This window comes from Drosophila sulfurigaster, chromosome 2R (genome assembly GCF_023558435.1).
Source record: "Drosophila sulfurigaster albostrigata strain 15112-1811.04 chromosome 2R, ASM2355843v2, whole genome shotgun sequence".
Taxonomy (NCBI): Eukaryota; Metazoa; Arthropoda; class Insecta; order Diptera; family Drosophilidae; genus Drosophila; species Drosophila sulfurigaster.
Window position 1 is genome coordinate 4,703,005 of NC_084882.1, and position 16,616 is coordinate 4,719,620.

General features: G+C 31.4%; 2 protein-coding genes across 2 annotated transcripts in view; one reads left to right on the forward strand and one right to left on the reverse strand.

The window, feature by feature from the left end:
* The window catches only part of LOC133835560 (uncharacterized), a 60,172-nt gene extending 51,368 nt beyond the window's left edge, over window positions 1-8,804 (reverse strand). Inside the window, exon 1 of the mRNA XM_062265554.1 lies at window positions 8,796-8,804. The gene's annotated coding sequence lies outside the window, so the exon portion shown is untranslated. The remainder of the gene's footprint in view (window positions 1-8,795) is intronic.
* Window positions 1-14,877, forward strand: part of LOC133835554 (calcium-activated potassium channel slowpoke) — a 44,680-nt gene extending 29,803 nt beyond the window's left edge. Inside the window, 11 exon segments of the mRNA XM_062265543.1 lie at window positions 2,583-2,633; window positions 5,053-5,127; window positions 6,080-6,112; window positions 6,314-6,503; window positions 7,094-7,159; window positions 9,418-9,595; window positions 9,656-10,163; window positions 10,382-10,518; window positions 10,610-10,752; window positions 10,823-11,042; window positions 11,107-14,877. Coding sequence (XP_062121527.1) covers window positions 2,583-2,633; window positions 5,053-5,127; window positions 6,080-6,112; window positions 6,314-6,503; window positions 7,094-7,159; window positions 9,418-9,595; window positions 9,656-10,163; window positions 10,382-10,518; window positions 10,610-10,752; window positions 10,823-11,042; window positions 11,107-11,244 — 1,739 coding nt within the window. The 3' untranslated portion in view covers window positions 11,245-14,877.
* Window positions 14,878-16,616: the final 1,739 nt, after the last annotated feature.

The window sequence follows — 16,616 nt, forward strand, 5'->3', positions numbered from 1 at the left end:
TTTTCCTTTTCCTTTTTGGTATTTTAAAGTATTTTAAAGATAAAAGCTTTTAAAAACACTACCTATTTTCAAGCAATAATTTGTCGAAATATATTTTATATACGATTTTGAAATTGCACAATTTAAAAAGCTGTCTAGTTAATCCTTTCGCTGCCTACCATTCTTTGAAAAATCTCGCTGTATTATATTTGTTCTACTTAATAAATGAGAATGTTGGATAAAAAAATACTACAAAATAAAAGAAGCGCATGAAACTGAGCACAAGATCGATTTGAATACACTTCTGTCACAAAAAATCTATGAATTCTATTTTTGACTAATATTTGCAGCTCCCTTATTACTGAAACTTATTTAAATTATACATTTACTAATAGTAGCAATAAGTAATTCAAATGATGCGTCGTGTATTCTACATTTTTATAAAGAAATCCCAATTATATAATATAATATTTTCTTGTTATAATTGATGTATATAAAAATATAAGCGTAGTTAACCCTCTTACCCGATAATGTGTAAATAATCTTATTTCAGATTTTCACTCGCGTTGTACATAAATTTATAAGAGTCGTGTTACCAATTTAAACACAATCTGTTTACATATAATTTATATGTAGCATACCATAATACAACTATGCTTAGAAAAAAATTAAAAAAATATATATGAATATAGTGTATATATATATATATATATATATATATATATATATACATATATAGTATATATATATACTACTACTTATGTTAATGTATGGGTAGCTGCAATGATTTTAAGTAGTTAGTAAGTTATAATAATGTTTGAGTTACCTGCGTCTGGCTTAGGAAAGAATGCTCGCTTTGTGTGGGAACACAGACAAAGAAACCATCCGAAAGCAGCGGTGGGCATCATAGTAGCCTGGGATCACACAATGGCTAGGGTCCGATGCCTAATTCCAAAACTTAGTAATCAAATAACGCTTCAGGAAAAGAAATACGTTTCAAGTTCCGGACACCTCTTCACTCTAAAAATTAAAATGCGTCCAACATGTATAATTTTTTTCACGAATTTTGCAATACAGAACAATAATTATTCTTATTTTATTATAGTTAATTTCAATTATACTATATTTCGTATTTTTGTAAGTTTTGTGCTTCGTCACTTGATATTTTTCGCTAGAAATTGTTTGCAGCGTTTCTTATAACCCCATTGAGCGTTTGCTACCTTTCTATGTCGGACAACTTAGCTCAAGAGATTTTTGTCGGCACGCCGATCGACGTTCTATTACTCATGTAGAAAATTTCACTGTACATGTACATGTTGACTTGAAATAGCGTGCCCACCGCTGCTGTTTAGTAAAGTATATAGAGTACCAAAATATCTTTTTATTGTATGTTCTGTGGTTCTGTAATCCCTCAACATATTACAGATGTGGGCATGATTATGATGCAAACGGGAATGGTCAACCAAGGCATCACATCGGTCATGAATACAATGGAGGGTACGCTTTTAATAAAACAACAAGCAATATTTTGAAAAAAATTATATTAATGAAAGCTATTTATTTGTTGCTACTAAAGTATTGAACTGCATACTGTACTACTGTTTTAAATTTGCTTAACTCCAAAAATATTTAAATTTAAATGTATGCCCTTTCCACATCTGTGCTAAAATTGTTTTTGGAGAGTTAATTGAAAATTCGGTAACCTGATTTTCTTTTCAAAAGAACTTAAACCATTTCTAAAAGTAAAATAATTTAATTAAAATTAAAGCTAAACAAATCCATGCTTTTTAAATTAATAAACAAGAATCATAAATGTCATTAATAAGTTTAATCAGGAGCCTTCTTACAGTTTATTAAACGTACAAGTGTTACTGTGATATTTTTATTTATGCTACAAGAGCCAATATGCTAAGTACCTTAATTAAAAAATGCACTAAAAATAACTACATAACTTATATTATATAACGTATCCAACCCAACGACCTGCTTAATTTGAGGAACATAAAAGTCCCCGAAATGTGAAATCAATTGTGAATAGCAAGAAAATGATCAGTTTAGTGGGCTTAAGAGGCGTAGAGGGTTTCGTCTTAAATCCGAAAAACACCAGGCAGAGAACTCATTAATATTTCAGATGCTATCACTATCGGTCTATTATTAAAACTCTCGTTCGTTGTTTCTCTTGTATTTTACCTATCGTATGCTCAGTATAAATATAACATAAAAACATAGAGTTCTATTAGTTTGCAAAGATTTCTGGTTTGGTTCTGCCTCTCGTGTGCATAAAGACATCAAATATTCATAACTAGTAAATATTGTATACATACTTGTACTTGCAATCATATATTACTATATACCATATACGTATGTAAAAGTAAAGGTGAAGTACAGAGTGTGGCGTGATATTCTGATATATTTATTTCTGAAGAATTTTCAGTTTCATTATTATATGTGTTATATAATAATGACATTATTTTGTACTTCAATTATTTTCTTATGTTAATTTGTTAAAAGAAAGAGAATATGAAAACCAAATATCATTACCTTACCATCATTTACCTATTCACACATATCCTATACAATTCTGTTTTCATGAAACATAACAGTGGCCACCTTCCGGAAAGGCGTCCGAGCCGTACAAATGGTTGGGCGTGCAAGTACGTATAACTTTCCTACTCTCTCTCTCTCTATCTCTCTGTCTCTCTCTCTCGCGCTCTCTGTGTTTCTCTCTAGCTCTCTGTCGCTATATTACATACTTACATACATATAACTCTTCCATGTTTCTGCTCTTCCGTTATTCTATAAGAAAACATATTTTAAAACGAAAGACTTCACAAAAACAAACGTTATTCCTCCCAGATCAGAAACAATATTACATCACATTGTACTACTTGTAATATCGACTAATCTTCTAATTAAATTATCATAATATGCTGTTATTCGCGAATAGCAGTTTTGGCCGTCGATAAGTCAGTCAACACCATGTCTGACTTATTCACTCTGAAATCACAAGTAGTAATGAAAGTGAGAATATTTAACATTATACAAACAGTACACACGTCACAATCTAATACACACACATTTAAATATAAGAACATGAAACACAAATAATATTGAAAGTAAATCATACACATATTTACACGTAATCGATTCTACTTGTTTCTTCTCGGATTTGTGTACGTTTCATAACATATTATCTTACCTATTTAGTGAGTGTGTGCGTGTGTGTAGTAATGTCGAAAAGATAAATTCAAATTCAAATTTTGTATTTGTTCACTACTTATCTGAAATAAATAATTCAAGAATTATTCTTATATATTGTTGATGAAGTATTCGTCTTAATTATTCCATTCTACAATGTGACCAATAATCTTAGCATTAAATATTTAAATCAATATTTGGCATAATAATACCTCATACATGCATCATACCTACTTGAATATACTCATGGTATATGATACTGTACATAACATACATATGTTTCATATAACTACTACCCCATTATTTATCATTGTATTAATATCGAAGGAAGAATACTTTTTGTATTATTTATTTTTGTATTAAAAAAACAAACTTATTCAAATTAAAAAAGTATTTAGAAATTCAGGAAATATTCATTTGTTATAAAATGATAGTATTGAAACACATGTAATATTCAATTTAACAAAATTATACAAAACTATACAAATTTCTCACTCTGCGGCTTCCTTATACTTTCCTACTTGTATATCTATTCATTTGTTCCAACTTCTTCAACTTCTACAACACTCGTACTGTGTATTTATATGTCTGTGTGTGTGTGTGTGTAGAAGACGATGAATACTCGTTGTCAAGTAAGTCAATTAACTTAAGTGATCTCATATACTAAAACAAATAAATAAATTAAGTCAGCATTTGTATTTATCATAAAAACATTTATTAGGATTTCCATTTTAGAATTTATGACATTTCCCCTAGTACTTTTTTAGTGTGCTAATGCACGTTATTTCCTTTTGTATGTGTTTTCTTTAAATGTATTCGGTTTTAAAAACTACTTAGTTTCCTACATATTTATTCAACTCGGTTTTTTGACATTTTTTTTAAGATTCTTTAGAAATATAAAACAAATTGTAAATTTTATGAGAATCCATTTCTTATTCGAAACATAATTTTCATTGAAACAAAAATACTTGCAAACCCCAATCCTTGCCTAGTACAGCCCTTTTGTCATTTATCAAATCAAAAAGTTTAGCAATATGCAGCAAACACATCAATTTTAATTTCTATAATCTATAATAATCATTGAAGAGTCCAAGTTTTTAAAGTGATGTTATATAGTGCAGCTGATAATTATTTATGATATATATTCAGGGAGAAAAGGCTTAAAAATGGGTTTAGATTTCAGAAAAAAAAAATTAAAACTAATTGCTTTTTAAGTCAAGAAATCTTGCTAAGAAGTCGAAGCTATCAATAATATATATATGCGTAAAATACACTTCATTGTTGTATACTTATCATTTAAGATATTAAGATAATAGTACAATATTATTATATTAAAGCATAATAAGACATAATAATGTTATATTCTAGTTTGAAAGCCTGCTTTTTCATCTCTGTAGTATATTGAAATTTACTTACTATATACTTATCCTTATAGCCGCTGATGTTGTAGTTTATTCTTATTTGCATGAGCCTTCCCTACTTACAAATTTGCTAATTTCTTATGAATGCTTAGCAACCACTATAAAACTTTCTGTAGTTTATCCTGACTTTTCTTTGGTTGACTTTAGTTCGAAAAGCACTTTTTAAATTTCTTGGGGATATAAGAATCCTAAAAGCCTTAAAAATTTCATAAATTGCTTTTGCAAAATTTTGTGCTTACAATGGAATCGAGTATTGCAAAGCAAATTGCAATAATTAAACTCAAAATTAAATTAATTTCAAACACTAAATTTACATATGCAGCTTAACTTAAAAAAAACCAAAACAATTATAAACCTCACCGAAAAGTATTGCCTTTTACACACAATTAAAAAAAAAACCTTATAATATTATTACCTTAAGCTGTGCGATAACAATACCAAAAATATCTTACAGATGAACACCATCCTGCACCCACATTTACGCCACCAGATCTACCCAAGCGGGTGCATGTGCGTGGATCTGTATCGGGTAATGTCTCAAAATCAGCTTGTGTAAAATCTATAATACATCAGACAAAAACAATTTCCATTAAGTCTACAAACATCTATCAACACAAGAGAAAGAGGTTTTGACCAACCACACAGCACTTTTGATCCTAAAAGCGTGCTATAATTTTTTTCAGTTTTAACACACACGCATACATACACACTGGCGGTCAACTGAGTATGCTTGACATTTTGAAAAAGCAATTTACGCTTTGGAATTAAAAAGCTGAATCAATTGATCAATAGTGTACATTACTTAATATAATTTATAATATGTGTGTGCGTCCTTATTTAATTTTACAGTTCCATCACGACAACGTGAAAAAGTGTCATTTGATAAGATATTTCCGTTAGATCCAAACTATAAAAGGAAACCACAATTGTTATTTGAAATAATCCTAATACTGTAAATGTCTAAAGTATAACAATATATTTACAGAATTGTCATCTCTGCTATTAACAATCATTAAATTTCATATTAACTATCGATGTCTACTTACTTTGGAGTGTTTTAACTTAAATGGATTTTTGTAAAAATTTGTGTATGCGTGTGTGTTGTATTTTGCTTAAATATTTGCTTGTTAATTACTCCTTTTAATTTCTTGTGACCAGATACAAATAACATCTAAAATTCCAAATTCCAATTCAAAACTAACACTAGACTATTACCTAACTCTAATGAACTATAGATTATGCGGATCGAAAATAATTTTCTTGATTACTTTGCCAATAAAATGTTATAACATATCTAAGCGTTTGATCTTAGTACAAACAATACTAATTAAATGTATCTGCTATTTCTTTATATCCGTATTTTGCTAAAAACGCCAATAAAAAAACAATCGCAACTGCCAATACCAATGCCAATGACAATGCCAATGCCAACGCTAAATGCAATGCCTTCGTTATCAAAAATTCAACTGTAATTAACTTAGGTGACATTACACGTGACAGAGAAGACACAAATCGTAAGTTTCTCATTCATAGTCTAAGCTTAGACATCTACAAAATAGTTATGCATATATATACATATGTATATATATATAATATCATAAATATCATAAGTATGTCTACACCTTGATTTTCTCACTTATGTTGGTCATTGAACTGTAGCTGCAGCTGTAACTCAATCGCTTAATGCCTCTCTTCTTTCGTCGTCTATTTTGCAGTACTTAATCGTAATGTGCGTCGTCCGAATGGCACAGGTAATGGAGCAGGTGGCATGCATCACATGAATAATACGGCTAGTGCTGCGGCAGTCGCCGCAGCAGCGGTCAAGCAAGTGAACAAGGTAAAACCTACGGTGAATGTGAACCGACAGGTGGAGGGACAAGTTATATCGCCATCACAGTACAACAGGTGAGTGACTCAAATTTATATAGCAGACTTAACATAGTCCGATAGCATACGATGGTTGGAAGCACGGAAGTAACCATTCTTACCACATACAACAGAACGCACGCGGTTTCAATTACAAAGTACAAGTACACATAAGTGAACCACAATAAATCGGTAATTCAGCAAAAGAACAACACTTTAGGTCGTCGCTACTTATGCAACTGCATTTTATGATTTTTATGTAATTCCTTCTTTGCAATACAACAACATAAAAGAAAACGTTACAAAACTATTATTTACAAACTACAATCACAGTTTAATTTTTTATTTGTGTTTTTTCTCCTACTATACACCTAACATACAAAGACTCACAATGTGATGGCCTTCAATGATGGCCACGCCTCGTACATACATACATACATATGTAAATGGTCTTTAACAATGTACACATTATTAAAAACTATGACCTCTTTAAATACTCTTACACCTCATAAGAACTGTCTCATTCATATGTTAAAAAAACAGATTGCCAAAAAAAAGTACACAAAACAATTAAAAACAATTTTACCAGTCTAAATGTATAAAATCCAACGAACAACATTTTGTTTCAGGCCACCAGAAAATGATGCTAACCCTTATGCGGGCTATCAACTTGCTTACGAAGTTAAAAAGCTCATGTATGCGTCCATAATTTCTTAGAAATTTTACTTAAAACCAAATTGCAAGAGACAAAATTTAAACGTATTTATCTTAGTATTCGTAAATACTTTTTCAAATTTTGCGCATTTTTTAAACTCACTTAATTAATTGGTTGATTGAAAGCTGTTCCATACATCAATAATTAATGTCAATTATTATTAAATCATTACTACTCATAACTCTCAATATGAGTAATATTGTATAACATTTCTGTGCGTGTTTCTTTAAATGTATGTGTGTGTTTATTAATGTATGTGTATATATTTGTATGTGCGTGTGTGTGCAAGTGTAAGTGTTCGTGAACGTATCCAAGCTTTTTTTATAATCGTCTTTTTGCAGTTGCCATGAAAAAAAAAATTATTTGATTTTATAAATGCGTTATACTCGTAAATACATGTTTTTTCATACCACTTTTTTAATTGCATAGACTTAAGATTTTTACAATATTCGTAATGAAAATTGTATCACGTGTGCCAAAATCCCTTTTAACAGATTGCTATTGAATGTTTTTTACTGTCTTTCACTCTCTGACTCTCTTTCTCTTTGCTATAATTAGCTTGTATGTCTTTACACCAAACTAAGCTGTGATTTTACAATATATATTATGATTTCATAATGCTTGAGTCGCATTATTCCGTTTACACTTTTAAATTGTCCGTCAATTCCATAGAATGTTGTGTGATTATTTTATTATATTTATATAAATGAATTAACTTTTAATATTATTCGAAGTAAAAACAAATTTTAAGATTTTTATACCCGCTACCCATAGGGTAGAAGGGTATTATAACTTTGTGCCGGCAGGAAATGTATGTAACAGGTAGAACGAGGCATCTCCGACCCTATAAAGTATATATATTCTTGATCAGCGTCAACAGCCGAGACGATCTAGCCATGTCCGTCTGTCTGTCTGTCCGTCTGTCCGTCTGTCCGTCTGTGTGTCTGTCCGTCCGTCCGTATGAACACCTAGATCTCAGAGACTATAAGAGATAGAGCTATAATTTTTTTTCGACAGCATTTGTTATGTTTGCACGCAGATCAAGTTTGTTTCAAATTTCTGCCACGCCCACTTCCGCCCCCGCAAATCAAAAAAATCGAATAACAAGCGTAATTGTAAAGCTAGAGTTGCGAATTTTGGTATATACAATAATTACTATAGTAGTTATGATTCCTGAAAATTTAGTTGCGATCAAATAAAAATTGTGGAAGTTATTAAAGAAATACTTTTGTATGGGCAAAAACGCCTACTTACTAGGCGTCTTAGTTGCTTTGGCTAACAATCTGGTATATTGTGCCGTCTATGGTATTTTTTGAATGCGGTACTATATCGATATACCAAATATACCATTTGGTATATTTTTAGTATTTTTGCAGTATAATATTTTGAGAAAAATACCGCAAAATATATTTCTTTTATTAAAAATGGGCAGCGGGTATCTCACAGTCGAGTACACTCGACTGTAGCTTTCTTACTTGTTTTTTTTTTCATTTCAAGAAGAAGAGCGGATAAACTTTGGTTTTAAACGAAGAAAACAAAGAAAATATTTTTTCCTTTAACGTCTAAGTACAACTTCGAATTGAACAAGAAGTTTTAATTGTTTCCATCAATTCCACCTTTAAAATATTTTTTGATAAACTTATTACTTGTCGCATGTGAGCTTATGCATGTCCAACATTAAATTTTCGAAATACCAAATTTCAAAATGGTTGGGCACATGGACTCTATACTAATTTGCCTTCGTCGTCGGTTGTTAAGAAATCGAATTCATATTACATCACTTTACATCACTTTGTTTCATGAATTGATTTTTTTTTTTTTTGTATATTCGTATTGATATTTGTGTATCAGTATTTGCAATTTCACAAGTGTTGCTATTAGCACAAGCTCTCCTTATTCTCTCTGTCTAATAATTACTTACCACTACTTATACTTACTATCTCTCTAGCTGTATCTATCTATCTATATCTATCAATCTATCTATCCATATGTATATTTTTATCTAACGTATCAAAGACACAATTATAAATTAAGATTCAAGTACTCGCATTTAAGTACTCATTTATTTTTTGAACGAAACTTGTACTCGTAGTTACGAAGATCACTTTGCATTTGGATGTAGCGTTTATTTTGATTAGTTCGATAATCTGATATGTCACGAAATATCCCCAAAAAATTAGCAAGAAGCATAGCATATGTTGCACGGTTAATAAATGCTATCGATTTTTTCGCCTCTAGGCCAACGAGTCGCAGCTCGGGCACAGGAACACAAAATCAAAACGGCGGAGTCTCGTTGCCCGCAGGTATCGCGGACGATCAGTCAAAGGACTTTGATTTCGAGAAGACGGAAATGAAGTATGATTCGACAGGCATGTTTCACTGGAGTCCGGCTAAGAGTTTAGAAGACTGCATATTGGTAAGTCATTAAGGACTTAGCAAAAATGATACATCTCACGATCGACTCTTTGTTTCATAGGATCGCAATCAGGCGGCCATGACGGTACTGAATGGCCATGTGGTGGTTTGTCTGTTTGCTGATCCGGATTCACCTTTAATTGGACTGCGGAATCTGGTGATGCCGCTGCGAGCATCCAATTTCCATTACCACGAGCTCAAGCATGTGGTAATTGTTGGCTCAGTCGACTATATCCGGAGAGAGTGGAAGATGTTACAGAATCTGCCTAAGATATCGGTACTTAATGGCTCGCCGCTGAGTCGAGCAGATCTACGCGCGGTGAATGTCAATTTGTGTGATATGTGTTGCATATTATCTGCTAAAGTTCCTAGTAATGATGATCCCACATTGGCCGACAAGGAGGCCATTTTAGCCTCGCTTAACATCAAGGCGATGACCTTTGATGATACGATTGGTGTGCTCAGTCAACGGGGTCCGGAATTCGATAATCTGAGCGCAACCGCCGGCAGCCCCATTGTTCTACAGCGCCGTGGCTCTGTGTATGGTGCAAATGTGCCGATGATAACAGGTAAACTGCATTGCACTAAGTTGGCCGAGTTTACGAACGACCGAACGAAATGCTTACGTTTCCATGGGGTGCATATGAGGCTGAGCAGGCATTTCAGTTGGTTTAAGGGTTTTTTATTTTGCACTGATCAGCCTCATACACTGTCATGCTTTCCAATATGCGTAAGAAGGCGTGTCACTAATTGAACACTGTCCTCTATTGTTGGTTGTCGTTTAAAGAACTGGTCAATGATAGTAACGTGCAGTTTCTCGATCAAGACGACGATGATGATCCAGATACAGAGCTCTATCTAACGCAGCCATTTGCCTGCGGAACTGCATTTGCTGTGAGCGTGTTAGACTCGCTAATGTCAACGGTAAAGTGAAGCTCCTAACTCAAAGGCTAGACCAGCACTTTAGCTAGATTAAATGATAATTTCTTACATTTTTATTTGACATTTGATACAGACATACTTCAATCAAAATGCCTTAACGCTGATCCGCTCGTTAATAACTGGCGGGGCGACGCCTGAACTAGAACTAATCCTGGCCGAGGGAGCGGGTTTAAGGGGAGGATACAGTACCGTCGATAGTCTGAGCAATCGTGACAGGTAAATCAAATATAATAGGGTTTTTTGTCTTCCATGCAACACACTAATTGAGTCTGTATGAAACTCTTAGGTGCCGTGTTGGTCAAATATCCCTATACGATGGGCCACTTGCACAGTTTGGCGAATGTGGCAAGTATGGGGATTTATTCGTTGCCGCTCTCAAGTCGTATGGAATGTTGTGTATCGGACTATATCGATTCAGGGACACCAGTTCTAGCTGTGATGCGAGCAGCAAACGATATGTAATTACCAACCCACCCGATGACTTTTCTTTACTGCCAACAGATCAGGTAATCTAAATTAATAAGTTCCCAAATTAATAAGCACTCATGTTCACTTAAATCATTCTTTAAGGTATTCGTATTAATGCAATTTGATCCGGGTCTGGAGTACAAACCGCCAGCGGTTCGTGTACCAGCTGGCGGACGCGGCACAAACACACAAGGCTCTGGGGTCGGTGGAGGCGGCTCTAACAAGGATGATAACTCTTGATTGTTACTGTGTAGCGCCTTAACTGATGGTCCTTATTCGTATATTTGAACGATGGATAAGTTAATTGTGGACAGAATATTGCAGTTGTGGCACAGACATTGGCATCACATTTCTTTCGGACTGCGACGAAATTGGCACATTCAGTTATAGTTATACTTGTAGGCCATATGAAAAATGCATACTTAATTGTACCACGAGAAGACGTGAACAAATCAAAAGCTGTTTAATTCAATTAGATTTTCGATGCATGTGCTACAAATGTAATATTCTGTATTTTTAAGTTTGTGGAGTCTTAGACAATCTCTCAATCAACAACCGACCACTAGGGAGAACTACAAAAGACCATTCTGTTTCAGATGATTCCACAAACTTAAACGCCACAAGTCTATGTAAAAAAGGCCAACTTCTTTAACATCCACCGTTCAAGTATCAGCTGATTGCTTCCCACACCATTCCGTATGCCTTTTAGAACCTTGAAATTCAATTTACACGTTTAATTTTGAATGTTTTGTATTTTATGATTACATAATCTATTATCTATTTTCTGTATCCATTATATTTTCTTTTTGTTATCATATTTTAGTACTGCAAAATAAATATACACTAATTCGATTATCAATCTTGATTTTTTGATATTTTGGAGCACTTAGTGTTATTAGTATATGTATTATTATGTATCAATTAGTTATATCCAAGCACTCATATATTATTGTTTCGACATCGTTAATTCTAATTTTATTATTTATATTCTTCAATGAGTTCAGTTCATGGTGCTATCATTGCATAACAGCAAATCAAATGAACGAATCGAAATGAAAATTCATCTCAATGGTGTGACGAAAGCAATTTGGAACCATTAGTAAGGTAAGCTACACATTAAGCAACAACTGATAAAAGAAAAAGCATTAAGGTTCAATTTCAAAGTGGAATGACAAACAATATGAACTATGTGTAACATTTCATTAACAATCTTAATAAGATAAAACCTATGATTCTAGCTTGTGCAACTAAATATGAGAATGTAGTATGTACGCAAATATGCAAATATATATGCACTTCTACGAATTGGCTCATGAATTTACCGCAAACCTACATATGCACAATGCTTTTGCAAATGTTGACAAGTATTTTGAAAGCGATATAAAACGAGCAAAGAAGCTATAAATTGCGCAAGAGTTGGCATCCATAAACTGCCAACTACCGATGGAACCAAAGCTTCAGTATTTATTGATGGATTCTCAGTGTATTCAATTGAAATCGAACTAGCTGTAATGCTTGTGCTATAATAACACATAACATGGGCTATTGATCGGTTTAAAAAGCTTTCGACACCGATATTATTAATGCTTAAACTGTCATCAATTATTACTACAAGAACGAAGACAGACAATGATACAGATACACATTGAGAAACACTTACATATACTAACATAAAAACAAATACAGATACACCACACAGATTAAGACACAGATATACAGACACAGAAGAAGAAATGCCTGACGTAGATATACACTTTTCGAATGTGAAAGTCATGAAGTAATGAAAATTGAGAAATTGTGAAATTGTGAAATGGATAATTGGCAAAACAGAAAAGCCTGGAATTATGTCAGCATTCAAGTTCAAAAATTGCATTTAGATGTTTCTGAGCATGCGCAAAACACGATTTATATAAGCATATTATATTAATTTAACTATAATGTCAGTCAAGACACAAGTTATTCTTAATAAAAACAAAAATGGAGCAAAAACAAAAGTGCAACACGAACAGCAATCAGCTACATCTTGATTATCTTAATAAAAACTTTGGAATTTTATATAAAAAATGGTTATATCAACAAAATACACTTTTTACCTTCTTAAAGCATTATTTAAGGTATGTTTGTATATACATAAAAAGCCATGTGGACATCGATCCAAAATAAGAATATGAACTTAAAAATTGCATACAGACGTCAAACACAAAAAAGGAGGTATTTTCATTTCTCCCTGAGCTAACTTAGTTTAAAAACAAATGAATGGGCAGAAGGGAATAAATTTACAAATATTTTGTTTACAAGAGGATTTAGTGAATTCAAGGATATTCCACAGTAAAGCTGCCATAAAAAATACATTAATATCAACAACAAAAAAACTTACAAAATAAATATAAATGTAATGTAAGTAAATATTAAATGTAAGTTGCGCATTCATGTCAATGCTATTCAATATGATACATATGATTATATTTCTAGTGTAAAGCTGCTGAAGATATTCAAAATACGTACATACATATGTATGTATAAGTATGTTACTAACACCCAAGATAGATAGACAAATGTAACTATCTATGAATATGCTGAGCAGTTGACAAAATGTAGCTAGTAATATTTTTAGTGTGTGATGCACGCGTATGCGCTTTTTTACGTGCGTGCCTATTGCGATTTACGAGCAGCAGCTGTGGTGTTCTAAACAATTTTTTTTAGAATAATTTATTGCAAATATGTACACATATGAGTCGATTGAAAGACCAAAAAACTTTCAGCCCGTTTCTCTCATCCTCAAATTTTGTACATGCTCGCATGGTATGCTCGCTGTTTTTGTACATAAGTATTTATGCTACTTCTCATCAAATAACGTAACAATATCGCTTTTACTTAATTATTCAATGCTCACACATTTTTTTTTATTTATTTATTTATTTATGATTTAAATAAGAAACACTGCCAAAGCGTATAGAAATCATGTAATATCTACTTAGGTCACACCACAACATTCAAATCATTTTTAAATTTTATATTTTCATAAACTAATTAATTAATAACACACATACATAAAAGTAACCGCGTATTTAAAAACACTTAAACGAATAGGAGTAGTACAATTGTTTTGATTTTATTGTATTCATATTAATTTTGAAATATAAGTTAAGCGTAAAAAACACAAGTACAGTTAATCGAATTCGAGCTTTTAATATAATACAAACAAGTAGGTCATCGATAGAGAGTAAAAATATTCTAAGTTATATTTTCGTTCATTGTGTTTTCATAAAATTAATATAGTTTTAGAGGTACTCAAACAGAAACATAATAAATAACATTTTAAAATAAAATGGAAAAGGATGAAAATTGTGAATATTTAGAATGCGCCTTCAAAGATAAAAAATAAAAATAAGAATAGCAAAACACAAATATATGCATGTGTGTAGATTTGTAATATGAATAGCGCAATGAATTCTTAGCTTAACATAGCTTAGAAAACATAATTATAAGTAATGATTGAACATTAAACAAATTAGATCTAATACAGTCATTTCACTAATTGTTAGTGCAATTTGAAACATGCAAATGGACAATGAAAATCCATGAAAAACATCTGCAAACATCTGCAAAAGACGTAGAGGATACCCAAAAGTTAAACATATTTTTTAAATGAATACCATAGTTTTAACATTTTTAGGAATATAACGACTTAGACTTAAATACATTTAAATAACATACACAAAACCGCACGCACGATTAAATACAACAGCGAAAACCTACATTTAAAATAAAACAAGAGCTACAACAAAACGAACTCTCGATGTTGTGAAACTTGATAAAATCATGTTTACGATATAAAGCTAATAAAATATTAATTGAAAAGGTCATAGTGTCCCATAGTACCCAATTGCCTGCAATTCATATTAAAGACATTTTTTCATAACAGCAAGTTAGGCTTTTAAAAATTCTTTAAGCATTCTTAATATACCAAACTCTTAATCTGATCTCTGAGACGATCCAGCTTTACATAAACAAAGATAAAACAATATAAACATAACACTATTTCGACTAAACTAATACTCAATACCATATATTTAAATACATCATTTTGTAGAAAATTTCCCAAAAAAGAAAAAAATCAGATAATGTAAAAGAATCATAATTTTAAATGTAAATTCATTTTATAGTAGCTAGAAACATACATATAGTACTCTGTACAGGAATCAACACTTGCAACTAGAAATACCAAACTACAATTTATAGCAGTGCAAAATATAATGTTTTAATGATGCAAGTTAAAAATGTTATTATATTTATAAAAAGCGAAAATGAAAATAAAATTTACATATAATTTGGAGCACAACAAAAAACCAATCACGTTCATATAAATCAAACCTACATCTAAATCACATTCATATGCATACTATATCTAGGAATTATTTTCATTACACAATGTATAAATTAAAATAAAACCAAACATAAACCTAACAAAGTTATCATATAGACAAGATTACTGTAATTAGCTTAGTTTTTTTTTTTGTATGTTTTTTCGTTTTACTCACAATTACAAACAAGTGCGCATTAAATAAAATTAAATTATCCATAACAATGGTAAAATAAAAGAATAATCAGAAAATCACATTTTAAATAATTGTCTTAGAATAAGATAAAATAAAAAATATAATAAACATTAAAGACAACAGATAAATGTAATTAAATAAATAAATGGTGTAATAATAATATGTTGTTAATGTTAAAAGAAACTTGTTAAAAATAATATTTCAAATAAATATACAAATTTAAATAATGACTTGGCTGAAACCTTTTCCTTATTAAAAGTGAAATTTTGAGTTACGTCAATGTGTCCAAAAATTTACCTACATATGGTAAGCCAGTGCTAAACATTCCATCGACCAACTGAGTTTAGAAATTTACAATCATGACCCGCATAAAACACACCCAATTACGCACTCGATACGCATTAATGGGCAAGTTTCATAAGCGTGAACGTCGACCTGCATAAATCATTAACTCGCTATAATCTCAGCTGACAAATCTTGAGTTATGTATTAATATATGTTACATATTGATATTAGAAAATGGCCAATATGTGTTTAATAGTTCAAGTATTTAATTCTATTAAATACTGCCAAATGGATGTAATTCAAAAGTACGCCATGACGCGATCAAATTTAATATATATAATATAATGGGTGCTGACAAGTTTTTTGTGCGCATGTGTGTGAATACACAATTTTACATGAAATTACATTTAGGGCATATGTATATGAATAAGAAAAGTAAGCTAATCTAATTGTATACATTCGTACCACACAATTTTTGTACATGGCACAACAAAATGTTTCGGTTGATTATCACTTTTTATTGTTATATAGTTTTATAGTAACATATAATATATTCCAGTAAATTACGAGTTCAATATAGTAGGGTATTACTTGCAATTTTAAAATAATCTATCCTTATTGTTTATTGAAAATCTATAAACGTTTCAATCTGTGAGGACTTAGAATTTCATTTACCTTAATGAATTTACTTGCATGCAGATGTTATTGCTTTTTAAATTATTTAATTTCAATGGCTTAAATAAATAGTAATATTAGGTGTTTTTATTA